At 42.0% G+C, this 26674-nt stretch overlaps 1 protein-coding gene across 14 annotated transcripts in view; it reads left to right on the top strand.

Moving 5' to 3' along the window:
* The window catches only part of neo1a (neogenin 1a), a 156398-nt gene that overhangs the window by 67615 nt on the left and 62109 nt on the right, over positions 1 to 26674 (top strand). For all 14 annotated transcript variants that reach the window (XM_026162467.2, XM_026162433.2, XM_026162428.2 and 11 more), the window contains exons 3-4: positions 18471 to 18746; positions 20113 to 20263. In XM_026162467.2, the coding sequence (XP_026018252.1) occupies positions 18471 to 18746; positions 20113 to 20263 (427 nt within the window). The remainder of the gene's footprint in view (positions 1 to 18470; positions 18747 to 20112; positions 20264 to 26674) is intronic.

Genomic DNA, 26674 nt, shown 5'->3' with positions numbered 1-26674 from the left:
AGAGATAATCGCTGTTATTCACTTCACCTGTCAGTGCTCATAGTGTTATGCCTGATCGGTGTAGTTGTGTATAGAGGTTAGAGACTGATTTAGAATAAATTCTTCACTTCTCTCACCTACCTGGATTCTTGTTGAGCAAAACGGACTGCAAAGAATCTTTCATCAAGTATTTAAAAAGACAACTTCAATCTAAAATTGTTAGTTTGTGTAGTTACTTTTGAACCTTTGAAAATGGTAGACTGTGTAAAAAAAAGGCTGTAATTGATGAAAGTCTGCACTCACATCTTCATTGTGTCTTTTCAAAACCACTGTGAAGGTGTACATAAGCATAATTACAAAAATGATGTCGTTGCCATTACAAATATTGTGTTCTGAGTGGAACTGTGTTAAAATACGAAGCTCAGAGTTAATGGAGAGTGACGTCTGTGGTAGGAGGCAGATCTTACCAACCAAGTTACTTACAAATGACTTCAAATGACAAATTTGACTTTTAACTGTGGTTTGGCAGGATGATGGAATGGTCGCGTTGACAGGTCTCACAGTATGAAGGGACACGTAGACCTCCTCAGGTGACTGCACAGCAGGGTTCACTCCTAAATCTAAAAAAGAAAAGGTTGCCCGAGGAGAGCGTTATTTAAAGCTTCTCTGAATCCACATAAAAAAAAGAAGAAGACACCTGGCTACACTTGAGAGCATTTTGTTTATCCTTCCCTCCCTCATTGACATTCACTGGTTATGTCTCCTACCTTGTGGTTCTTCAGATAGAGACACGTACGCTGTTAGGGACCAGTGTGCTCATCCACGTTTCCCTTTCATCTCGCAATCCCCGTCCAAGTGAGCATACATGAGGCAGTTTTGGGTTTTCATACTAAAGCGTCCCCATGTTTCAAAGCCAAATTGGTCTTCATAAGGCTTTTGAACCCTGAAAGAGAGTTCACTCTCAGTTTTTTTTTTTTTGATGGCTCCCCACGCCTCTAGGAAGTCTTTTGAAATACACCTCGGCATTCATCAGGCAGCTGCGGTGGACAGCAAAAGTGAGATTGGGGGGGAGAAGTTTTTATGCCACGTTGATGGGGACCAGCCAGCCTGGAGTTTTCATATTCAAGGTCACTTGTTTTGACAGCTGTTCATTTAGTTTATAGGGAGTAGTTTCATAAAAACTCATCCCAATATCAATGCTTTTATGAGCCTCTTCACTCAGTCACTCCTGTCTTGGCAGAAATCGGACTAAATAATGACAGCATATATCATATCTTTTATAGGACAGCTTATGTATGATGGTCTATTGTGAGTAAATGTGCAGTTCCAGGGTGACGGAGATGGGATTTGATTTTGTTGCTCTAGATGTAAATAAAATATGGTTGAAATGCATATTTTAACCCGGCTTATGCTGAAGATGCAAAAAGAAAAAGAAAAAAGCCTGTGTGTGTGTGTGTGTGTGTGTGTGTGTGTGTGTGTGTGTGTGTGTGTGTGTGTGCGCGCAGTTGTGTTTCATTGCTTATTTTAAACTGAAAACCTCCTCGCTTTGGGCATAGATGGAATATAGTGAAGAAACTAAAGTGTGAAGTACCCAGAGCATCTCTGCTTTCTGTGCTTCAGAGATCAACATTATTTATGGCTTTCCATGAGCACTTATGGATATTACGACGGCAGTAGGAGAGGTGGGGCTTGCATGGAGAGGGCTACGTTTAAGGTGTGAGAGGTGACGCCTTGAAAACGTATTTCTCTCCACTTCCGCTCAGTTCACATCCCACGCTTTCCCTTCCAGCTGACTGGATTTAATCTTCTCCAAAAATGCCTTTTTAGTCCTCGGTTCTCCTGCCTCACTTAAGGTACATTCATTGATATTTTTTTTCCCTTCAGTGACAAAGAGGCTTTGTCTCTCCCCAAAATGGCCACATTCTGCTTGACGACCCTTAATGGAAACTTCATTTGCATTTATTTAGTTGCTTTTACGCAAAACGCACACATTCCTCTCTTGGTGTCACTCAGAGCTAACACAAGGGATGGGGGAAGAAGGGCGTTTTGAAGGTAGCAGGCTGGATGGGTGGTACTCATCACGTATTCTCATGTGTTCTACAGAGCGACGGTGACAAACATAAAGGGCTGAATGACAAACCGTACGTGCTCTTCATCTAGAATAAGGACTGTTTGGGGAGCCTTTGGAGCCTGTTCAGACCTGCTTGAACACTGGAGTCTGTCTTAATGCACAGGGGCATGGCATGTGGGATGCAGGCAAGAGCTGTGTGAGCGAGAGCGACGTGTGAAAAAGGAGAGTGCGATAAACAAGGGGAGATGGAAAGCAAGGGAGTGATGAGCTGTTTCGTTGAGCGCTTCGGCTACGTGACGGAAAGTGTTTGAGTTGCCCTGAACTCTGTGTGTGAGGGCCCAGGGGAGGGTGTTCAGGCTTTCCCCACCGTCCCCACACCATGCTGTCACTTCATGACTTTTTGATTAGTGGATGGTGAACTGTGGAGGTGTTGAATTAAGGAAGGAGTAAGTGTGTGTGTGTGTGTGTGTGTGTGTGTGTGTGTGTGTGTGTGTGTGTGTGCACCCGTGCATGATTGCAGGGCAGCATGGAGGCGTTTGACTCGCTGAGTTGAGTCTGATGAGACTTGATTGATGATTTTTAAAAAAAATAAAAGTAGAGGCTTCCTGCTGTTAGTGTTGAACTGTGTTGTTACGGGATTGTGTCATACAACTGTTTGCGTGCTTTCTTGAAGATTGTGGAATATCTTGTGCTCCAAGGTCAATATCACGTCTTTTTGCTTTCTTTCTCTCACACGTTGACAGGTCAGATGAGGCAAAACAGCACCACAACAGCACGCCTTCCATTCTACACGTCTATCCATCTCACCTTTTAGATGTCTTGCGCGTTTAATGCTTACCTATCAATACCTTTTACATTTACAGCCAGGTAACGGAAAACTAGCCTGCATGTAGCGGTTTCATATGAGCACATGGCTTTCATTGCTGTGGATACGTGCGGTCGTGTGGTTAAAGGACAGTAATGCTTTCAGCTTGTATCATTGTAATGTGACATTTAGTTTGCTGGACAACACAATGTGCCGGCAAACAAATTGTCAAATCTATATAGTTAACACTGATCGGCACAGCATCTGCTGCGTTTGAAGGCAATGCGCTACAGATGGACTGAAGTAATTGCTATTAATGCCAAACTGTCAGGCCGACCAGGTGTTCTACAGATCTGTTGCGTCCTTTTCCATTAGGCATCAGCGACTGATTAGACTGCCTTCATGTTGCTTTGCATTATTCCTGATATGATTTTTTTTTTCAATCAGAGTGCATTGTTTTCTTCTATGTATGAAAAGGCACAGCTGCACATTTGCCCTCAGTAAATAATATATCCGTTTCATATTTCCACATTTAATTAACAATAATAAAGCCGGCGAGTGAAGAGACGTACTCTGGGGCTATGGATGCTTCACACTCTGTGATCCTCATTCAAATACTAATCTTGTCCTCCTGCAGCCTTTTCAATATGTGCATTATGCTTTTGCAATGTTTGATGTCTGTGTTTGCGTTAGTTTGTTTAGTCGGCGCTTACGCGTGGCATCTGCAGCTCACCAGACGTGGCTAATGAACTTTGAAAGTGTGTTGTGTTTTACGCATGTCTACATGGAGAGATTGGTCTTCTCCGTTTGTCAGATTCCTTGTCGAAATATGTGCGGCTGTGCTCGGGCTGTTATTGACGCTCACTGGAGCATTTCGGAAAGATGTTTACATGAATGCGGAAAAGAGAGGAAAAACAATCATAACTGTTTTCTGATCTCTCAGCACTTGACAGGCACAAGCAGCCGGCTCCTTTCACTAATAATAAATTCATGGCTGTAAACTTTGACTGGAAAATCCCAAACTAATATAGTTACTAGTTGAATAAATTTTGCTTAAGACTTGAGATTTAGACAATCTCTAATGGCCTGTCACTTGGCAATGAGAGGTGTTGAAAATTTGCACTAAAACCCTTTTTTATCCGAACATAAAGTAACGCAATGTTCTGATTTGAAATTCAAAATGATGCTAGAGTTATTTATAGGATGGATCCAGTATTTGGATCAGATATCAGTCCAGAGCTAGCTCAGGAAGTGTGATCGGGTGGAGGTGATGATGTTCTGTCTCTTATACAACAATACAGAAAAGAATACAGTACTATGAGTTTGTGTTAGTAGTTTTGCGTACAAAGTAGTACTTTTGTAATGTTATTTACATTACATTAGCTCAATCATTCATTTATTAGCCATTTTAGCCTATGGTAAATAGTTGATTTCCCATTGGCAACGGCAGCTCAAGCGAAATAGTAATGCGTCCCAAACTAAATGGCAATGTGTATTTAAGGATGATACAAGAAGGGAACATGATTTGAAACTCACTCACTTTTGAGTCTTTTGAGGTGCTTCACTAAACAGGAGGTATTTCCTCCACTGGTCTTACAAACCACGATGGTACTACTTGCATATTACCTTTTGTGGCTCACTCATCACCCCTTGGCTGTCTAAAGTACTTCCAGAGCTTACTTAACTGTCTTTGTTATGAACAACTTAGGTTAGCGCTGTCGCGGCAGCTGCTCTAGTCACCAAGTCATCGTCTTCCATTTGTAGTTTTTGCTGCGTGTGGGAGCAGCTGGGTGAGGGCCCCCTCTTCAGCTGTAGAAGATCTGTAGTGTCCCTGTACTTATGGTACTTAAAAAAGAAAGAAAGAAAAGAAAATGGTGTATGGCATGTATATCTATAGTACCTTGCCACATCCTCACAATATAAAGCATACGTGGCTATGGGAAGGTTTGCTCAAACTTGCAACGTACACCTGGTAGTTTGTTCGGATCAACCATAAACAAACCGCTCTGGAACTCATTTGGAGCCACACTATGACCACCTCTTCCAAAAGGTCTTGGCGCGGTTGTTTTGGTCCACACCGACCGAGTGAGGTCATTGTATTCACACTTGCACCAAGGGGGAAAAGAGCCAGATTTCACTTAAATGGACTAAACAGCGCAGGTGTGCAAACACCTTAAGAATGATAACTGACAATTTGCCACTGCATCACACCTCTTGACCAAGTAAAGGATGATGAATGCTCCTGGTCATGTGCAGCGACATCATCACCTTGCATCCGTGCGAGCCTGCATCTGTGTGTTTGCAAACATCTGCTGCTTAAACAGTGCCAGCCCCATACTCGCAGGCATATAGTCACACAAATGCATGCCTAGCCACTACTTTCTTCCAGTGATAAAAACTAAACAAGTGGCGCTTCAAAAATTGTCAGCGGCCACTCTGTCTGTCTGTGTACCCTACACTTTGAAAGGCAATTCCCTTTAAGTTAAGGAGTGAAGCTGTCTGCAGCACGTTTCGTGCTGTAATAGCAACTCACTTCTAATCCTAGTTATGCAGGAAACATTTTTTGTTCTACCTTAGCTTCATTGGGGTATAATTTGAAGCAGACACCCACACATGGATTTTTAAATGAGTACTAAATCATGCTGAAGAATAAGTTAGCTGTGTGCTTGTATGTGGTGGTTGGCACATTTACATTTACTTCCCTCAGATCAGTGGAAATGATGAGAGCTTTGTAGAAAATTGTCATCATTTCTTGAACATAAACTACAAGCTAACAAAAAGCCATGTCATTAGTAACTGTAGTGATGCTTGATTGCACAAAAATGACTACTGCACTACTAAAGTCCTAGTTTTTCTTGTGTTTACAATGGCCTTCCTTTGCTCCATTGCCCCCCAAAACAAACACACACACACACACACACTCCATCATTTCTACTGAGCAAGACGCTCAATTTTCACCCGACCCATCCTCCATCCATCTCATTTCCCTGCTAGCTGCACTTGCAGAGCTGGAGCATAAACAGAGCAACAGGGCTGCTGATAGCATCTGCAGATGTGCTGGCAACATCCCCAGATAAGAACCAGCAGCAGCATGCCCCCTCTCTAGCAAACAATAGAGCTCCTACTGAAATGTGTGGTAGGAGAATGGAGAGGAAAAAGAGGAGGGGTGATAGGAGTGGGTGGAGGTGAATCTGAGTGTAATGGAGGGAGTGGGAAAGAGACAGCGCAGTGGCAGAGAAGAGTCTGAAGGAGAGAGCTGAATGTGGAGAAGCTCTCCGTGTGCCCATCGAGAGCCGGACAAGGGTGTGTTTACTCGGTTTATCTGGATGGCCTATCAAGCTACGGGAGGGTGGAGGGGCTCTTCATTCCAGTGGAGGGGTTGGGCGTTGCTCGAGGCCTTAAGGAAATAAGCACTTGAAGAAAGATGTGAGGGCAGGCCAGCGGTAGCCGCTCTTTGTTCCTCACGTGTTGGGCTTGATTGACAACTCCTTTATAATCCCACAGGTGACTCCTCTGACATTGGAGGCCGCTCTGTGGAGCTTCTCTCTGCAGCCTGTCTTACCTGCCACCCCCCTCCACCCGCTTTCCCCTGATAAGGAAGCCAGGGGAAAGCAGGGAGGTTAGACGGGAAGCGCAAAGGGATTTATGGTTGTAGTGCCAACACATTTATCTGTGCTTGGGTAATGGGAGCATCCGCTCCTATGGCAACGACCTCTGCAGAAGGTCAACCCCAAAATGGGCTGACAATGAGCTAAACTCCCAGTAAAAAAGCAAGACACCTTAACATGATTAAAGGGCCTAATGCAATCTGTATTGTTTTGGCTACAACTCAATTATCTTTAATGAAAGAGAGCTTTTCCACTAGAAACAACATTCAGAAGCTCTGTTTAAGAAACCCCCTCCCCCACATGTTTCTGTAGTTGGCTAGGGGGAGTTTGTGCCCTACCAGATAGCAGATAGTGGCATCCCCCTGAAAGCCCCAACCATTGTCCCCAGAGGGTAAGTCATCAGACGAGCCACGCTTGAGAGACCATACCTGAACACGAGGAAATTGCGCACAGGAGGCAGAAAGGTGACCGTTCACACACACGTACAACTCATCCAGCAGCACAGAAAATAGTGTTAAATATGATCTTTCAAATTATAATCAGCAGGCATTTGCATGAGTCAGCCATTCTCAATCCAAAAAATACAAGCGTGAACCCGGTCCCATTATCTTACGTGGTGTAATTTGCTGCTTTTGATTGCCCGTGTCACAGAAAACAGATCATAAGAGGGTTTCACTGTTGGTCAGACACAATAAGCAATTTAATAACAATGTACTGAACAAAGGAAAAATGTCTCTGAATTTAGAGTTATTCTGCAGATTAATCAGTAATGAAAATAATCATTAGTCACTGCACTGGGTTATAGTTACTCATTAACTTTAAAAAAACAAACAAAAAAAACAACCTTTTTGTAGATGAGACGGTGTTTTGCAGACCTGCAACAAAAACTGACAAATGACCCCTGCTGGCTGGGGTGCAGTTAATGGTTGAATGGCTCCTGTGAAGAGTGGAGAGGCTCACATTAGAGGTATGATGAAGCCAGCCGGGTTAACATTTATGTGTTTAGCTGTTTAATATTTCAAGGTTGTTGAAACGGGAGCTTTACCCACCTCTCGAAATTCCTCCTGAAGTGTTCCACCTAAACATCAGCCACTCCAGCTGCCAGTGAGGGGAGGGTTGTGTGCCTGCCCGTCTGCAGGTGCTGTGGGAAGCTGTGAGTCAACTGGAGGAGGACAGAATGGCACAGTTAGTATTGATACTGCTGCAAATAAGTATTTAGTCTTTTTCTTGTTTCTCTTTTTATTGTGACAACCCTCGTTCACTCAGAGGCTTATACTGTGAACACGTCCTTTTGAAAACAGGGGATTGGGTAGATATTTCAGTATGTGTTATGCTGTTACATTATGTAAACAGCACTGATAAAACTAACTGCTTTGCGAGATTTGACATACATGCACATACAAATGGGTTTAATTTTAAAGCAACAGTCTTGAATTTAACTCTACTTTTTTTTTTCTTCAAGTACATCTCATCCCTCTAACTAATGTATTGTTCCTATGGCAACTGACCTAGCCCTGTCATGCATCCGTCTCCATCCATCACCATCAGGGAGGCTCCTCGTAGCCCCGCTGTCTCTTCCCCACATCAGGCTATCAGAAGCTGTCAGAGTGCCAACTGTACCAGCAGCCTCATCCCGATGTGTCATTATTCATGTAGACACAATTGAGTGTGTGTATTTTCATTGTAGGCAGGTCTTTTATGTTTTTTTTCCTCCCTCTGTCTTTCACAAGCATGCGCAAGTAGAAATGAAAGCCGGAAATCAAACTTGTCACAGTGGTAGCAAGCATCCTGATCGAGACAGAGTGTCAGGGGTTTAGACATTTGTTCAAAACACAAGTAAGAGAAATGAGACAACTGCAGACCAACTCAGAGAGTAATTAGAAAACGTGCGCACGGGTGAATGTCTCTCTGAGAAGACACCACACCGAGCACAGGCTCGCTGCTTTATTTATAAGGCAAAAATGGGTTACATAGTACTTCCTCTTTTAACAGATGTTGACGAGAGGTTAAGCATTAAATCAACTTATCTGATCTTTCACACACTGGGATTAAAAATACAGAAGTATATCATGCTTTATCTGACATCACAGACATTATAGGAAAGAATGCATCATTATATCATGCTGTCAAAACATCTCAAACATTTCAGACACTTAAGTAAGGAATGCATTATGTTCTCTTTAACAATAAACTTGGTTAGCTGATTCTTCAACAATAGGCTTGGTTATGTGAAAATATATGAACACACTAAATATAAGGCACACTTGGTTAGAATATAAGGCCTACTTGATTATATTGTATTAAAGAGATTTGGTTATAGTGTATAATGTAGAAAATCTCTTAACACAGAGAGACGGGTTACTGACATTTATTTTGCAGCGACTGTCCTCTAAAGTGCATGCTATATTGTGTGTTACCAAGAGCGTAGTAGTAAAAAAAAAAAGAAAAGAAATAGTCCCCGTTACGAGTGAGAGTTGTCACAACTAGGTTCTGCAGCTGCGCCGCGGGGCCAATCTGCTGCTTGTCATAAATGTTTAGAAAGCTGTTCTTTACTCAAAATCTGGTCTTCATCCAGCGCGGTACCAGTTCCAAATGCCCCTCCCCTAGCTAAGAGCTGTTTAGCCTTGCTGAGTTAGCTTAACATACATAAGGAAGTTGGGAGGATCAGTGTCCCGAATACACCAGCACTACACATATAGGCGTCTGTTTTCATTCTTGTTCGCAACAATAAAACTATGCATCTATTTCGCGACTGCCTTCTGCTGTGCCATATTTCAAATATAACAACAGGCTGATGCGTCTTTCCTGGGTACCAGCTGCCTAATGTTTTCACTGTACTACTCTGTTCAAGCTGTGGCTGGATGCAAGGTCAGGAAATGCTTGTTCTGTCATCTTTACACAGCTCAAAAGATAAAATAAGGACCCCAGTCTGAGGCTGACTTTTGTGGCACACCACCCACACACCCGTTTTCTGTCTGCTCCTCTGATGTGTGTACACAACACAAGCTTTTCTCTGTGTATGCACTTGCGGTTACCATTGTACTGCACACATTATGTAGTTTAGAAGTACTGATTTATTGTTAGGTTTTTTCCACTGATGAGCTCATTGTTTGTTACATGTTTCCAACTGTCTCATTGGAGTAAGCAGTTTGAATTTTTGTTTTAGTTCAGTTGTTAACCAATGTCATCGTTAGCCATGTGTTCTAACTGGTAGCTGTTTGGATGAAAATTTAACAAAGATTAAAAAAATAAAAAAGCCAGTCTATTTATTGCACTGTATCACATCATTGTCACTCCACCCTGTTGATGAAAAAGACGAGCATGTTGCGATGACACAGCCAGACGTTCACGTTTCATCATTTCCTCAGCATGCCATGCTCGTGTCTGGCTTTATACGCGATGGATAATCCCAGTAACTTTTGTGTTAGCTTCCAGTACACGTTCGTTAATTAATTCTGTTTGCATTCTTGTCAATCTCGCCGAGGCCTCCCACCTCTCACCCCCTGATGGGATGAAAGTTGTTGTTACCTTTTACTGCCTAGCGGGTAAAGAGCACGAGCAAACATCTCCCAGAATTTGTGATTCCAAAACGTCTATTTGCTTAGCAGATCGGACGCATTTAAATGTACAAGTTTGCATGCATTTTTAAGAAGGACAACCGCAGTGGCTGTGCAGCCGTAATATCTTCCCCTATGTGGGCCATGCAAACTTTGTAATTAAACATCAAGGTTTTCTTTGAAAAACCAGCTTGATTCTTGACCACTTCTGATATTAAATCTAAAAAAGCCCAAACTAACTCCCTCTTGGCACGGCATTATAAAGAATTCATGTTGTGCTTTTCATGCATGCAGAGCCACTTAAGGACACAGGCAAAGCACCACCCCTCAACGTTTAATTTCATCACGATCTAGGCTGCATTAGTGCGAGAAAGAAATATTTTTCTTGTACAATAAATGTTGAAGTGCCTTTATGAAGAGTGATGGTGGGTGGGCGGGAGAGGGTGGTGGGGGTAGCGTTGTGGTTTTATTGTTTGGAGGGAATGTCTTTGAGTGTTTGAGTGGGTTCTGCAATACAATCCAATTAAAGTTTGATAACAGATAGAGCAAAGAAGAAATATAAACGCCTCTCTCTAAGAGCAGTTATCCTTGTTATTGTTTGCTTATGGGCGTCCATGGTGCTGTCTGAGCTTATTCATATACAGAATACATTAATGTATTAATGCACTATTATTAGGGGGTGGAAGGATTTTGTGTGCTAGATCCTGTGGAGAATCTTGGGGAAAGTGTTGTTTTTTTTACTTCTTATTTTGTTTGTTCAGGTTTTTTTTTTCTTTTCTGTTTTTAAGAAACCCAGAAGGAGTTGGTCCACTGGTAGGTTAAATATAAACCCTAAAATTAGATGCATGACACTTTGATCGGATGTAGAATATTATAATGGGACTCGTGGCTGCTAAAAAAATAAGTCTAGTTTTTAAGGTTTTTAGAGTTTTAGTAGCATACGAGACAGTCTTGATTAAAATAGCATCTACAACAAATGAACAATATCTGAAAGTCATGTTCTTAAGAAATGGGGGGGGGGAAATCCAGCAAAGACCTGACCTGAGAAATGCCTCTGCCTCTTCAGTTGATCCCGTTGAGCTACTGAACACTCGGTCTTAGTGGATACCTTTCCACTGAGATCATTTCTCATTTGAAGGTTGGTTGTTAAGAAGCTATTCTTAAGGAAAGGAAACGGGGAGAAAAAATGGAGGAATGCCAAAGTAAACAAAGAACAAGACTGAAAGTCAGTGGCTATAGTTCTTATGGCGTGAACAATCCAAATTTGAAGTTTTTGATTTAAATTGGCATCAAAATGTACAGAGGAGGTCAGCAGAGAAGTACAAAAGTGAGTGTCTGCAGCCATCTGTAAAAAATGGTCAAGGTTGCAAAAGAAGAGCTCTGAACGTCCTTCAAAAATCCTGGAGAACTATTCCTGAGGGCTGTTTAGAGAAATTACAAGAAAGCTGAGTAAGAGAGTTCAGGCTGTGTTGAACTATAAAGGTGAACATGCCAAATAGTGGCTTTTAAGCTTGCTGGAATTGTTCAGACTCTACTTTTGCATCATATACTGCATTTCCATCTATGTGCTGCAAATGTTTCCCACTCTCCTAGAAAAAGATAAAGAAATGTGGGGGCGTTCAAGACCTTTGCACAGAATTGCACTAAAGAGCTCAGGTCTGCATGATAAACCAGTGATTTACAAATCCTCTGAATATATATTGAGTTTGACTTTGTGTTTGACAGATATATATATATATAGTGCACAGTGTGAATTAATTCTGCTCTTAAGACTGTATGTGGGCTAAATGGCTTGATTTGATGTAATGGAGGAAGCCCTTAGTAAAATATTCTTGCCTGAAGCTTGGAAACCTTCAATTAGAAAAATTAATTATCACTTACGCTGCAGCTTTAAAGGGAGCATGAGCAGAAAGAGACGCTGAACTGAACAAAGCAAACCTGATATTGTTCATGGAGATTTAATACCAAGGAATTACATTCAGACCTTCTCCTCACAGTCACTCGCAGCAGAAATGACTGTGTTTTTTGGACTACTTGATTACCCTGCCACTCCTGCATTCACCTGACATCTTCGATTTACGTTTCCATTAATTGGATGTCTTCACATTCTGTCTAATTTACTCTTCAGCTGGCGTCAGATCTGTCACTTCACTGAAAGCGGTGGGGGTTTTGTTTTTGTTTTTATTTTTTTTTAGGCTCGGCAAATTTGATTTGGCCCCGTCTCATCTTTTGAATTTCATAAAAAAACACCAAGAATAGAAATTGCGGTTGTTTGTGTACTTGGGTTGCAAAACCGAAAGAGACATGTTGATAATGGAGGACAAAAAGGATGTTATTATTGCGCCCTTTGCATGGTCAGACACACTCACGCACATTTGTAACAGTCGGTGCATTCTAGGAATTATTCTGACACAACGGGTTTTAATTTACGTCTCTAGTGTATCCACTTTCCTAAAGCCTGACTTGTGGGCCTCAGTTTCACGTATTGATTTCTCCACATTTCCCAGAATGACTTTCAGCAGTCTCCAACGAATGGCAGTGAACTTGTTGAATTCAGAAAGGGAGAAAGAAGTAGTGGAATGATGCCGTAGTCTACTCTTTGCTGTGATGAGAAGATGAGTTGTGTCTCTTTTGTTATATATTTCTTCCTCCTGTTCGTGGTTGCTACATTTAGAGAATTTCCTCTTTGCTTTTAAACTTTTTAAAGGTTTAGCTCATGGATGTGTACATTTAATATTACCTCTGGCTGCTGTCAATAATAGTACTATCCGAAACATTAAACAACAGCGTAGAATTTATATTAGGTTATATTTCAAAAACTGCATGCTCTTGGCTAGTGAGCTTGATCCAGTGTAGGATTGTCATTAAAAATCATACTCTGACACTAATCAGTGCTAAAAATTGCTATTGGATTAGATCATCATCTGCTACAGTATCAATACCAACGTGCCTTCTTTGCACACTCCATCTGACACAACTTCACACAGCACATAGCCTCTCCCATCACTAACACATGAACATGATGTTAACATTATTGAACAACTCTTTGTAGGTAATTTTGAGAGGCCAGCAAAGCTCCCTTTTAAACAACATTAAAGCCATACACATTAATGTTACCTGTTTTACTCATAGACAGCATAAAAGCTGGACAGAGCTGCCGGGACGTCACCCATTGGTTTGACAACTTGTCATTCACGAGTTGTTAGCCAATGAGCATAGCACTGATATTCCTCTGTTTTGAAACATACGTCCTACTTTGCAAATCTTGTTCATAATATGACCAAGATTTGCAAAATTCAGTATGATCTGGAATGAGTCACAGAGCCCATAAACTTAACAGGAAAGTGTTTAAAGAGGTCAAGTATGAAAACAGTTTTCTTATAGATTTCTATGGGACTGGAAGTCTTTTAGCAACCACAGCTATCGACATCCAGTGGCCTTCTGATAGAATGTGGCTTTTAGCATGGTCTTCATATTTCTATCCTGGAAGTTATGTCAACCTTTCAGATTGTCTCTGATTTAATTATTAGTGAGTATCTGATATTAGCCATCTGTTAGGGTCTTATTGGGGATATGGCTAGTGGACGTTGGATAATAATAAACCAATAACATAAATTTTAGAGTTAGGTAGCAGACAATATCATACTACTATTCTAATCTTAATTTTCTTGTTTTATTTTTTGGCTGTGCTGGTATCATTCATATAAAAAATGGAGTATTTTCCTGGATTTGAAAGTTTGAAATTCTAGTATTATGCCCACCCCACACTGGTGTCTCAGAGTTGAGCTGATTGCAACATGAAGCTAGTTAAGCTTGTAAGCGTAACTTGTCTGGCGTAGCTATCATATCTTTGTGTTTGTGTCCTGAGTCTTACTGTCCTGGTCTTATGTTTAGCCGTAGCAAGTGGAGAAATTGTTGTTATATGTATCAATAAATTACATCGTGTTAGAATATATTGTTGTTTTATTGCCCTGTCATTAGTCTAATGACATCATTATTATGCTAATTGAAAGTGAAGAAGTAAAGGTTGCACTGTGAAAAATCCCTCTGCTAATTACCCGTTTAGACTATGTAATTATGCTAGATCCTGTCTTTTCGGTAACCTTTGGTGTTTCTGTGGGCTTAAAAATATGAGCTCCCTCCAAAGCATAAACCATGTGACTTGATTTTTTTACATTCCATATTTTCTCCATGGAAAATTAGGTATTTCATGTTAGCAATCCAAACTCAGCATCTGGCCACGACGCATAGGGAGACATTTCCCCCCGGGCCCTGGCACAAAATGTAAGCCAGTTTCAGTTTTCGCCAATTACTGTAACTGACACTGCTTGAAAATATGTAACATCAAACACAGTTATGTTTTTGATCCAAGGTGAAAGACAGCCATTCTGCAGTCAGTCACTAATTCGCTTGAATCTCAAGGGAGATCCTTAAAGCCTTCTGTGAATTCTATTAAGCTGCTCATTATTATTCTATACCTTATTTTAATTAAGAATAGTGAGAACCCAACAGTGTGATTTAAGGGTACGCCTGTGTATGCGTGTACATAATTGCGCTTGGTTTTTCTCTGAGGTGGGGCAGGCAGTCGTTATGCTCACTCGTTGTGGCGCACTAGTTTTCGGCTAATCTCCATCCAGTGAGGGACGTGTTCTTTCATTAGCATTCTGATTATTATCAGCTCTACTGGTAGAGCCGAGCAGATAATGCAGGGTTTGATGAATCTAGCTAACCACCTTCCACAAAGGAGGCATTTGGTGCAAGTGCTGGGTGTATGAAAATGTTTTTGGGAGGATCAATGAGATCAGAGGAGGCACATTTTGCTTCGTTTAAAATGAAGAATGAAACCGCTTTCTGTTAGAATAAACCCTCCAGTCTTTGGATTTTGGCCGCTGAAATACCATTGCTCTCCTGGACTCATTTGGCTCCATCACACTCCGATAATAAGTGCAGATTGGCAGCCCAGCACTTCAGTTCAGTAGATGGTGCTGAGCAAGGCTCTGGAAAATGAAGCGTCCACCAAGTTGATTTAAATGGAGAATTGTGATTAATTAGAATCGATAGTGTTAGCATCGACACTCACCGCTTCCCATCTACAATGCCCCTTGCCTTGACCCACACTTAATGTGCTTATGTACACTTTAGCACCTAACACGCAAGCATAAGCACGCGCATACATATTCATGTCATCGTAAGCAGTCCACTTCATTATAACTGGCTGTTACACAACGGCTGTCATGCTCTTGTGAGTTAGGCTCCCCACATACACCCACTCTCACACAAACACACACCCAGAAACGCACTCCCTGAAGACACGGCAAGCTGATGAACAGCCTGCGGAGATGTGATGAGGCAAGAGGAACAAAGGATTAGTCGATTGAGAGCTGGAGACTGACTAACTGCAGACCGAGTCAGAAAGTGCTCACTACAGTCTGAACTGAAGTTGTACAGACACAATGTTCTCCCCCTGCCCTGCATGTCTGCAGATGACTTGTGGAGCCCTCTGCCGTGTCTTCCTTGGCCCACAGTGTAAAGGCTTAAGCTTTTCCACTAAGTCTCTAGTCACTTTTTAGACCTCAGATGCATTAAGTGAGGGTCATTCTCATCTTTAGAAATGTCATGGGCTAAAGGATTTACTTACTATCTGGAGAGCACTGTATAAAGTTAAAGGCTGTCTGGTATTTCTATTAATTAATAAATTTTTTGGTCTTTATCAGATAAGCACATTGAGGCCACAGTACACGGTTTGGCCTGATGTCATTGTGCACATGTCCATTTGCAGAAAGTAAGATTAGAATTATTAGGGGTGTAAATGTGTCTTAAATATATTTTAAGACACACACTCATAAACCATTGCTTTTCTCCTCACTATTATATATAATTTTTATCCCTTTAATCTATCAGTCCAGTGTTTTGTTTTGTTTTTCAATGAGTGTAACCCATGATTATCAATCATCATGCAGTTAATGAGCTTATTTTTTCCCTCTTAATACATTTTAGTTTCTGTTTACCTCTACTTAACATTTTTTTGAAAGAACAACAAAAAAAATGTGGAGGAGACTAGGGCTGCCACGATTAGTCGACTAGTCACGATTATGTCGACTATTAAAATCGTCGACGACTAATTTAATAGTCGACGCATCGTTTGAAGCTTTGTAAGATCACAAAGGACGCAGGAATGAGTAGTAGGATTTAAGAGTGTAATAACGGACTGAAACAGAAGATGGCAGCACTGCATGTACAAGGATGCCAGCTGCCATTAAACCCCGAAGAAGAAGAAGAAGCTGTGTCCCAGAATTCATAGCGCAGCTGTCAACAATGGCGGCAGCTAGTTAGTTTTAACTTTACTCTTATTATTTTTTCTGGGTCACAAAATAAAGCTTTAATATATTTTCAGGCGAGAATGTAGCTGTGTAAACCTCAAATATCTGCTCAGTTTATCAAGACACCACGTATTTTCAAAAGCGCTCCGACGTTTTCGGAGACGTCTGTTACCCACTAGCTCGTTAGCTAGGCGGGGGCAAGGCTAACTAGAGCCGTGAGAACACCGGACTCCCGGCAAATCCAAACCCACCGCCGTCTTTCGCTAGTCAGGTTAAACATATATATAAGTCACTTAGATAACTTAAAAATGTTATTGTTTGGCTTTCTTTAGTATTTTATTTGTTCCTGAGTAAATCGGTTTGGCTGAGATTAAAGTTATAGTTTTTGCACAGCTAAAACTGTCAAGCAGACAGCTGATTATCAGAAGCTGGAGAATATACTCCGGTGTCCTGTTATATTTTAGAAAGCAAGGAGTTTATTAAACTTCACCGAAACAATCTGCAAATTTCATTAAAAATTAATAAACTACCATCTTGTCTTTATTTTTAGTTAGCACAAACACTTCAAGCTGTAAGCTAATGATAGTTATATAAGACCAGATGCTGCTGGTGCAATAAGCTGTACGCTGTACCTCCAATGGATGATGATCTGATTAGTCGACTAATCGCAAAAATAATCGGTGACTAGTCGACTATCAAAATAATCGTTTGTGGCAGCCCTAGAGGAGACATCGTTAGGCCCCGACTGAGGGGTCATTTTTGACCTCTAGATAGATATCTGATGATCGAAGGCGCTCTTTCAGTTGTGGCTTGTCTTGAGCAGCACCAAGCAGTGAGTAAGTCTGAGCTTGTAGGGAGGGGCGAAAGTATCTTTTAATCCCTCAATAAGTCAGCTCATTATTTTTTTCCTACCCTGCCATGATTATATATTAAGTGATTGGCAGCTCAGTTACAAAAATATCAGCTAAGCCAATATTAACCGAACTGTGCTGAGATATACTCAGAGAAGCTGTGCACGTCGGCCCAGGCCGGGAGGGGAGTCTGTCACTGTTGGGCCCTTATCTTAAAGTGTGATTTACCCTGGAGCCATTCCTGGCAGGGGATTTGAGGAGATGTCTGTAGGTGAGGACGGGGCGGACGCCAAGTCATCACTTAGCAAGTCTTCAGCGGAGTTACAGCAGCTAAACTTGCTCTCATAAACAGAAAAACAGACACTCAAACAAGACTCTTTGTTTCATCTGCACAAATTTCCAAGGAGACGATCACAGTTGGCCCAAAACCTCGAGAGGCCCTCCATGATAATAACACAGCATGTTGCACTTTTCATTGGAGATGGAGTGGCCTTCTTACTTTGGAAAACAACAAACTCTTCCCTCTGCCTCACTAATAAACCCAAGAATAACATTTGCAGTTTACACATTGTAAGTTCTTTTTAATTGAAGTCATTGTGCGCGATTGTTTCAGAAGCGGCCCGGGAGTGTTGGTTTCAGATCAATGACTACAAACCCAGGAAATAATTATTTTGCATCAAGATGAAAGTCGGGCTACAGCAGCGCAAACAGCCTGTGGATCCAGCTTTTTTTTTTTTTAAATTAGTGCCGTGTGTCTCCTGCTCTGCGTGGCAAATTAACATCCACCATCAAGGATAAACGATTGTACGACACGGGTGTGCAGGAGAAGGGTGGTGGTTTGTTTGTCTGTTTGCAAGAGGTCGGGACAGGTGGGTGCTGAAGATTTTGGCCTGTTTCGCTCCTAAGAATATAACCAGAAATTGGATGGATGTGCAAGAGAACGCTTCCAATATTTTTCAGTTCTAAAGATGAGACGAAATATGCAGCTTCAAAGTCAAAGTTCAAAACCGATATACCACATTCTTTTTTATAGCTTCATTAGCTGCTGTGGTAATCAATTTGCCTTTCCAATCTGCCTTAGCAAAAATTTACATCCAATTGCAGCTTAAAGTTAAATTTAATGAAATGAAACAGTCAAATTTGTCAGCATGCCTTTGCTTTCAAGTTTACTAAAAACCTGAAGCCCTGCTTTTTTCATTCAGGTTTCATAAACCCCTTAAACTGCTACCATAAAATTTTGCTATGAGTGTTCCTCATCTGCCTTATCGCTGTCTTGCAGGGATGCCCAGGTTTGCCAACCAACCGTTGCCAGCCACTGCGAGACTTGGGGACAGTCAGGTGATGGCATGTGAGGTCAACTCGGATCTGGTGGCCTTCATCCGGTGGGAGAAAGACCGACAGCCCCTGGAGCTGAGTACCAGGTTGATCCAGCTACCGAGTGGAGCCCTGGTTATAAGCAATGCCTCGGAGACGGACGCTGGCACGTACCGCTGCCTTGTGGAAAACGTTGGCTCTTCCAAGTTGAGTGATGAGGCCGAGCTCCAAACTGTACCAGGTAATTTGAGAGAACACCAGGTGAAATGTTGTCCATTATGAATCTACATCTGTTACTAAAGGAACTTCTCGCTGTAAACTCAGTTATGCAATATAATGAATACACTAGTGTTGTTTTCTAATATTAAAATATTTTACCCTGCTTGTCATCAGTTGTCACCTGTTAAAACGTCACCACATCTTTAGAGCTTTTAGACCCTCGTAGGTCCTCTTGTGAGGTAAATTGAAATTTGTATATAGTCCAGTGCATCATTTAATTACAGCAGTACATTGAGTTCTCTCTCGGTTGCTCATTACCTTTAGTGTGAAGAGACCCGGCTACCTGTGGTGAGAGATTTTTGAATGCTAGCAGGAGCGGTAAAATTCCCACTGGGGTTATCAGTGACGCAACAGTAACTCAGCTGCAGCTCAAAAGGAACCCGAATTCCATTGTGGCAGGGTCTTGTCTCACCCCCCTGGAAGTTTTATTTACTAAGTTGTTAAGCACCAGGCTCCTGCCAGCACAGGGAAGATATTAGAGGCTGTAAATCAGACTTCAACAAGGCCCCAGTGGGGGTCTTCATCTCTGTTTGCCTCCTTTACAGATGTGTGGTAGAGTGGCAGGAAGTTGGAGCCACACAAAGGGGAAGATTTTAAAGCTTTGTGACGAAATGGAAATACATTTTTGCGTGGACACCATCAGATATTGGAGGGACATGAATAAATGTATTAGGTGTAGTTATTATCATGTGTAGTTGTGTCTTTTTTTTGTTTTCTTGTGAAGGCACAACCAAATACAGCTCTGGTATTTTCGCCGTGAATTGCTGAGTGGGAGTTTCACACATTCCTGTGAACTCGCAGCAGTTCATTATTAAAAAAATAAGAAGTCTGGCTGACCATGACCCTCGTGGTTATTACTCGATGCTATTCCAGCATTAAGTTGCAGCTGGAATCATACACAGCAGTTTGAACTCATACACAGCTTTATCTGTGCTAGATATCATTATCATTATTCAGTCTGACTCTTTGTGGCTGGGGTGTCAGGCTGTCAGTCAATCTTAAGGATGGATGGACATGGAGGTTAGCTTACTCAACCCTAGCCTTAACCTCAGCCTTAACGGTCACCCCCCCCCCCCCCCCCCCCCCCCCGGTCAATTAAGAAACTGCAGGGGAAGCTGGAATTCCTGTTGCAGGCTGCAATTTACTGTTTGTTTGTCCTTTTTTTCTGATCAATAAAACAAATAATACACTTGATAAGAGTTCAAGATGAAAGCGGCTTTGGAAAATAAAGACAATACCCACTCTTGAGTTTTTAATTCTTCCCAGAAATTCTTTGCTTAACCTCAGTCTTAACCCTGACCCCCTTTTTTTCCCCCTTCACATCTCAGAAACTGGCGAGGAGAGGAAGCTGGAATTCCTGGTGCAGCCTGTGTCTGTGACCAAGACGACTGATGCCAGCGTGCTGCTGCCCTGTGTGGCCACGGGTTACCCTGCACCACGCATCAGCTGGATGTTTGGAGACAAGCTGCTGGAAGAGAGGTACGTGTAGGGCAGCTCTGTGATCTATTGTTTGATGCATTTATCTATTCTGATCGAAAAAGCAGAGATTGTTAAACAAAAAAGAAAAAACAACAGGTTTGGATTATCACCTGAAAGTTGCCAGTAATTGGCGATAGTTACAGTAAAGCCACAAGCAGTTGTGCTCAGCTTCCCTGGGCTCTCGCACATTCCTAGGTTTATAAAAGCAGCAGAGTACTGTAATGTACTGCTCCTTTGTACCCGGTGCCTCTGGCCTCCAGAAGCTAAACTGTTAGTCCTGGCGCCTGCTCCCCAAGGTGTTAATGCCGTTCTGCCACAGCTACCCAGAGAGCCCCGGGGGGAGACCTGGACGTGCCAACGGAGCCACTTCATCTGGGAGAGCAGGCTGTGGGGTTGCCAGCTGAGGGGAAGTTCACAAATTAAGAGCCAAGACAGAGTGTCACAGTGCCTGTGCTCTCACTTCTCTGGCTCTCATTAGCTCAGGCAGTGCAGCTCAAATCCCTCAGAGAGAATTGCATTGGACATGTGAAGTTTGGTTCTCACCAATTAAGAAAGCACTTTGTTTACCTAACCCCTGTGTGCTGCTCCTGTGGAATAATAACTCTTCAACTCAACGTGGCTAAAATGTGGCTCATTCATCTAAATCTAGCTCAGAATGGATTTGGGCGTTCAGTGAAATTAAATGTAAGGTCGTCACATTGGTAATCGCGAGGCCCCGGTGCGGTGTGAACGAGAATATCATTAGACCTTCCAACCTCTGGTTCCAAGCATAGCTCCACACCTCAAGTTTTTAATGCCTGTGGAATTGTCTGAATGTTCTGACCTCCAAAGGGAGCTGGGTAAAAAGGTACTTATTAATCTACCTTCTATTAAATACAAGACAATATCCAGCTCGCATAGCCACCCCCCTAGGGTGTCTCCGTTGGTAATTAGCAAGCATAGTGAAAAAGCAGGGATGTCTGGGTCATATAGAAGAAGACCCCGATGCTCCTGCCTTCAGCGCAAAAAAAAATTGAGCGGTGAATACATCTCCAAGGTTGTTCCTTTGATTTTTTTTTTTTCTTTTCATTAACGACGACATTGACAATTAAAAAGAATAGCAGTGGAATTTTCCCCTTTTTTCCTGTTGAGAGTCTCTTGTTCCTTCCAGGCATTACATGAAAGATAGAGGAGCTCCTGTCAATTAAAAATTGGTGTGGCATGTAGTGTAAGGGAGAGAGTAAGGGGAATCTGCAAAGAGTATCTAATTGGTCTTTGGTGCGCAACACAAACAGGGCCTTGAAAGCAGCGACGCTGGAGCTGTAGTCATGAGATGAGAGTTGATGAAGACGTGTCAAAGCTACCAATCGAAAGCGGAGCAGCTCAGCGATGGTGGGGAGTATCGCTGCCGATCCTTCAGCTCGGTCACATCTCTTGTTTTCTTTTTCTCTACGTCTGAATTCACAATGGCTTACAGCCACTATTATCCGGAGCAACAAATAACAAAGGTAACGCGATAAGAGTGCAAGATGAAAGAGGCTTTGGACAATGCAGACTCTTGAATTTCTAATTCTTCCCTGTAATTCTTTGCTAGTCCTTCCACTTTCTGCCCGACTTCACTGAAGTTCTTTAAGATACTTTGAAAGACGCAGAGGAAATCTTCAAAAGTCTTTTCACAATGTGCTGCATAAAGGATTTCTGCCATAAGTAGGATTTCTGTCTTAGGTCTTTGAAGAGTCTCATTAGCATGTTATTCATAACCTGTCAGGAGACATTTCATTGGGATCACTTGCCCGTATTGGCATGTAGGCCTTACTGGCTGTTTAAAAATGTCTCTATGTTGACAGACAAGGACAGAGCAGAGGGCTGAAACTAAACAGGTGGTTGCCCCACTCTCAGTCGATCAGTAGCTGATTTCTCTTTGTTGTGTCCGGCTCACGGGGCCACTGTGTCAGATCTGGGAATAATATTCATAGATTCTTCTTGTGACCAAGAAAAAGCGTGTTGGATCTCGGTCAGTCACAGTCTGCAGTCTTTTACAAATCTGTAAGCGATAGAAGAGAATGACCTAACCTAACTACCGACACCACCACCACCCTTTTGTCATGAGTGAAAATTAAGTCCTGGACCTGTTGATTGTGGCTCACCTGGGACAGAAACTTGTCCTCTCCTGCATGTGTCTGAGTGTGATTATAAAGAATCATGCGGTGAGATGCTGCCTCACTTCACACAGGACAAAATGATCCGTTTTTACGTGTGAAGCTCTTGTTTGTTTGATCAACTCATTAAATGATTTATGTTGTTTTTTGCAACCCACCAACTTTTATTGGTAGACATATTTTTCTCTACTTGCAAAGTAATTTTTGGATAATATCTCCTTTGTTATATATAAACATACACTTACTGGACACTTGATTAGGTATGTCTTGCTTGTACTCCCTTTGATCCTCAGAGCTATCTTAATTCTTCATGGCACAGATTCAACAAAGAGCTGGAAACACTCCTCAGAGGAAGACGGGACAAAGACATGCTGTGGATGAGAGCCAGAGATTAATAATAACTAATAATTTTACACAGAGAGGTGTATAAACACAGAGTCACATAGTGTACGGCAAATTCTGACCCTACCATCTTAAAGTATTCTTTTGGATGGAGATCTGGTGACTTAAGTACAGGGAAGTCTCTGTCATGTTTGATATTATGTGAGCGTTGTAACAATGATGAGTTATCTTACTGGAAGCAGGAAATGGTACACTGTGGTCATGGTGAGCAACAATATTCAGGTAGTGCTCGGGGCTTTAAACAGTGCTCAGTTTGTACTAATGGGCCCAACATCATTACACCAGCAGCAGCCTGAATTCTTAATACAGGGCTGCAAGGATGGATCCAAACTTTCATGTTGTTCACACCAAATTCTGACCCAACCATCTGAATGTGGCAGCAGAAATCGAGACTCAGCGGACCAGCCAATGTTTCCAATCTTCTGTTGTTCAGTTTTGGTGAGCTAATATTAATCGTACTTTGTTTTCAGCTGACAGTAGTGGCTCACCATGTGATCTTCTAAACTGCTATAGCCCATCTGCTTCAAGATGCACTGTGCATGGTTCTTCTGCATACCTTGGTCATAACGAGAAGTTATTTCAGTTACTATTGTCTTCCTGTCAATTTGTAAGCATTCTGGCCGTTTCCCTCTGACCGCTAGAGACAGTTGTGTAGGAGAGCCCCAGTAGTTCAGCAGTTTCTCAAATACTCAGGCGAGCCCATCTAGCACCAACAACCTTGCCATGTTCAAAATCACTTAAATGATCTTTCTTTCCCATTCTGATGCTCATCTTGAACTTCAGCACGACTAAATGCATTAAGGTGCCGATTAGATGATCAGAAATGTGCACTTTCAAGATGCTGAACAGGTGTACATAACAAAGTGACCACAAGTGTAGTTGTCTGTAGAAAAGCAGGGCCTATCTGTTCCGATGCTACGTTTTCCAATGCACTCAGTATCGATCATACGATGGATTATTCTGCTGTAACGCGCTGTGTGTGTGTATTCGCCGGCGTCCTGAATGTTGCCTCAATTCAATTTAGGCTCTGAGCAATTCTATTGCCAAGGACACCGGGCTCAACATTTATTTTGATTAATATCAGCAACAGCATATGTAGCACTTTAAGCTGTTCCTTCAACACACTGAAAATGCAGTCTTTGTAAATATGCCTTGTGTCATCCGTTATACAGAGAAACAGGCCTTTGGATCTCTCAGACATACTGGTCCTGATGACACTTATGAAAAGGACAGTCATCTTTTGTTCTCGGGAGTATCTCTCAGTCACCTAACAGAATTCCTCAGCAGTCAATAAAATGGATGAATTATGCATGTCGGCCAGCAACAGGGAATTGACTGAATATGTAAATCACCGCCCCCCTTTCCAAAGCCTCAAAGTCATCTGTCTCCTCGCCTCCTTGTGCTCCTGTGTTTGCTTAAATATTATTCTGTGAATTGCGTTTAGTTGTGCATGAAGACGGGAATTTAGCTCAGCATATTTGTTAGCTATCATATCGTTTCATGTATTTATAGCTGTCGCGTAAGACACCGTGTCACTGTTGTGCCCGCTTTTCAGCAGAATGACTTGTAGCGATGTGGAATCCAAACCACTAGTACCTTAATAATAATTTGAAGATTCACACCAAAGAATTGATTCCACGGCTCTTGAAAAGACGGCATGACCGAGCAAATGCCACTGCCATTTAAATCCCCACTCTTTCAGATGCAATCATAGATAATTGCCTCTTTTTTTCCTTTTTTTTTTAAAGTGAAGTCATAATGAAACTCAAAATTTGAACCTTCTTTGTTCATCACATCTTTTTTAATGTGTTTGCAGCGTTAAAACTCACACATTCAACCATTGTCGTTGTTTTGGGGGTTTTTTGTGAATTCCCACACCAATTTTCCATGTGCCATCATGAGCTTTGCAGGTTTTCAAACATTAAAGAGAAAAGACATTAAAATAAAAAACACAGGCAGTGAAACTGAACCAAAAAATTAGCCTAGCCTGATTTTCACTTGTTTCTTTCGTCACACCGGCAATTAGCGTGTCGTCCACCTAGCACTGAGGTCCTCCTCTTGCAGCGAATGATAGAGGTGTCAGTGATGTTTCGTGTGCATCTGGCTGACAGATATGATTACACAGACCACAGAACACAGTTTCTGCAGCCTAAGGAGGAAAAATGGAGAAACCTCTGTTGTCATCCGAGTGTCAGAATGTGAGTAATCTAATCATACGTAACTCTGTACAGCCCCTCCACCACAAAACCGTCTTCATAAAAGGGCTTTTACTGTGTTCATTACCGAGGTCATAGGTAAACGTTTCTGTTGTTTTCATCCCCCTCGAATATAAATGTAAATGTAGTTGCAAAACATCACTGCTAGCTACAGTACAGCAATGCAATACAGCAAATATGTACCTGATAAAGTGCATACATTAAAGCAGCATTCAAGATTCTTCTGGGTTTTCTCCTAGTCAGAAAACAAAACACATTAAGGAATTAAGATCAGTGTGAGTGTGAATGGAAAGTGTTCTGCTCCACATGTTTTCCCTCATTCAGAGAGGTTGGCATGCACGGTGGATATCCAGCACACCACGTACTCCCAGAGAGGCAGGAGGGTCCGTGTGCTTAGAATTCTGCATAGGAACTCAGATTTCTCCAGCATTGGTAAAATGATAGATGGCAGCAGCGGAGAGTGGGGTTAAGGTAATGGAGGGATTTTGCTGGCATGTGCAGGCTGAGAAAACAAGACAAACAACACAGGCTTTCTCTGAGTGGAGCAAGAGAAGTCTCTCTTTAGGCTGTCTCTCTCTGTCTCCAGCACATCAGTGTCTGTAGCTCTCCTAAAAGCATGCTTCCTGTCATAGCATTCATTTTTTTCTTTGCATCCTCATCACAATGTTGTTTTTCTTGCCAAGTAAAGATCCGTCAGTTGTTGGGCAGGGGCAGGATCCACAATCGGCTGCGTTTTTAGTCCTAAAAGGAATCTGCTTTTTTTGCGCACTGTGTAATTTACCTCATTAGTCAATGTAGGACTGAGAATATGGGGATTTATTCACTGATAGTGGAAACAGCTCACTTCCTCTCATTTGCTTTGCCTCTTCACCAGGTGTTATGTGGATATATGTCCCCCTGAGGCAGTACTGTGGCTTTGTAAATGTGACACAGCAAGGACCACACAGAGTTCAGGTGGCCTTGAGCACCTGGAGGCACACCAGCCATCCAAAAGTCTATTATGCGAGGCTTCATTGCAGTATGCACTAATCAAACCATCAGTTTATTCTTGGGGACCTTTTGTAGGGGGGGAAAGCAAATAAGGTAAGGAATGTGGGAGTTTTTTATTTTTTCCTCTCGAGGGTCCCGCAGCTTTCCGTTATGAACCAGAGGAAAACAAAAATGTTTTCATGACTGAGTCAGTTGAGAAACTTGAGCCTGTGCTGCTGGCACTAGGTTGTTTCTCATTAATCTTGCACATTAATTTTTAGTTATTTCTCCTTCAGTTTGTTTCTAAGGCCGGTCGGGCTTCCTTCTTTATCTTGTTTGTCTCTCCTGGTAGTTTCTTTAGCGTCATGTCTCATATTGGAGCAGGTATACATTAAAAAAACAGGGCGGTGGAGGGAGAAACCATTCCAACCCGCTGCCTGCCCTTTTCTCTAAGACGAGATCTGTTTTTGGCACACCTAGAACATGATTCAAATTCATGGAACTGTTATGATTTTGTTCTGGTCAAAATGGGAGAAGTTCAATTTGCGTTCACTTTGAACCACAAAGCCTAGAAGAGCAGAGTGGTTTGGATTCATAGTGCACCACAGTGCAGAGAGCCAGAGAGTGAAAAGAACATGAGATCAAACTGAGAAAAACTTAGGAGTTTCCACTCTATCCATTAATAA

This window comes from Astatotilapia calliptera, chromosome 1 (genome assembly GCF_964374335.1).
Source record: "Astatotilapia calliptera chromosome 1, fAstCal68.1, whole genome shotgun sequence".
Lineage (NCBI taxonomy): Eukaryota > Metazoa > Chordata > Actinopteri > Cichliformes > Cichlidae > Astatotilapia > Astatotilapia calliptera.
This window is presented reverse-complemented; position numbering and strand designations above follow the sequence as displayed.